This window comes from Pteropus alecto, unplaced genomic scaffold (genome assembly GCF_000325575.1).
Source record: "Pteropus alecto unplaced genomic scaffold, ASM32557v1 scaffold189, whole genome shotgun sequence".
NCBI lineage: Eukaryota > Metazoa > Chordata > Mammalia > Chiroptera > Pteropodidae > Pteropus > Pteropus alecto.
This window is the reverse complement of record NW_006442117.1, coordinates 126,407-127,051: the sequence shown is the minus strand read 5'-3', so window position 1 is coordinate 127,051 and position 645 is coordinate 126,407. Positions and strand designations below refer to the sequence as shown.

Genomic DNA, 645 nt, shown 5'->3' with positions numbered 1-645 from the left:
ACCACTTTTAATTTCAGTATGAAATGTGATGTTGACATCTGGAAGGAGCTGTACACCAACACAGTGCTGTCTGGTGTGAACAGCGTATACTCTGGCATCTTTGATAAAAGGCAGAAGGCGATCACAGCCCTGGCCCTCAGCACAATGTAGGTCAAGATCATCACTGCTCCTAGATGCAAGAGTGAATCAGGGACTTTACTCTGGCCTCGCTGTCCACCTTCCAGCAGATGTGGATCACCAAGCAGGAGTACGACGAGGCGGGCCCGTCCATCGTGCACCGCAAATGCTTCTAGACCCCGCGCCCCGCAGCGCGGATTCTCCCCAGGACGACACATCTGCCCGCGCCACGGCGCAGCCAAGGGCTCGCTGACAACTTCCGCTGCTGCGCCGCAGAGCGACACAGTGTTTATGACCTGTACATACATTAACTTATTTACCTCATTTTGCTATTTTCCAAACACAGCCCTGTGGAAGGAGAGGAAAAACTTGAAGCATTAAATTCTGTCATGCTGCGTAAAGTCGTTCGTTGCGTTTATTTGTGGGAACGGAAGCCGCTGCGGGGCGGAGAGGAAGCCCAGGATGGCGACTCCGAGCAGGAAGACCTCGACCCCAACCCCCGTACCCTCCAAGAGACCCCCCCCGAGA

The 645-nt window shown here is 54.3% G+C and overlaps 1 protein-coding gene across 1 annotated transcript in view; it reads left to right on the top strand.

The window, feature by feature from the left end:
* The window catches only part of ACTA1 (actin, alpha 1, skeletal muscle), a 2,623-nt gene extending 2,330 nt beyond the window's left edge, over positions 1-293 (top strand). Inside the window, exon 5 of the mRNA XM_025039054.1 lies at positions 225-293. Within this exon, the coding sequence (XP_024894822.1) occupies positions 225-293 (69 nt within the window). The remainder of the gene's footprint in view (positions 1-224) is intronic.
* Positions 294-645: the final 352 nt, after the last annotated feature.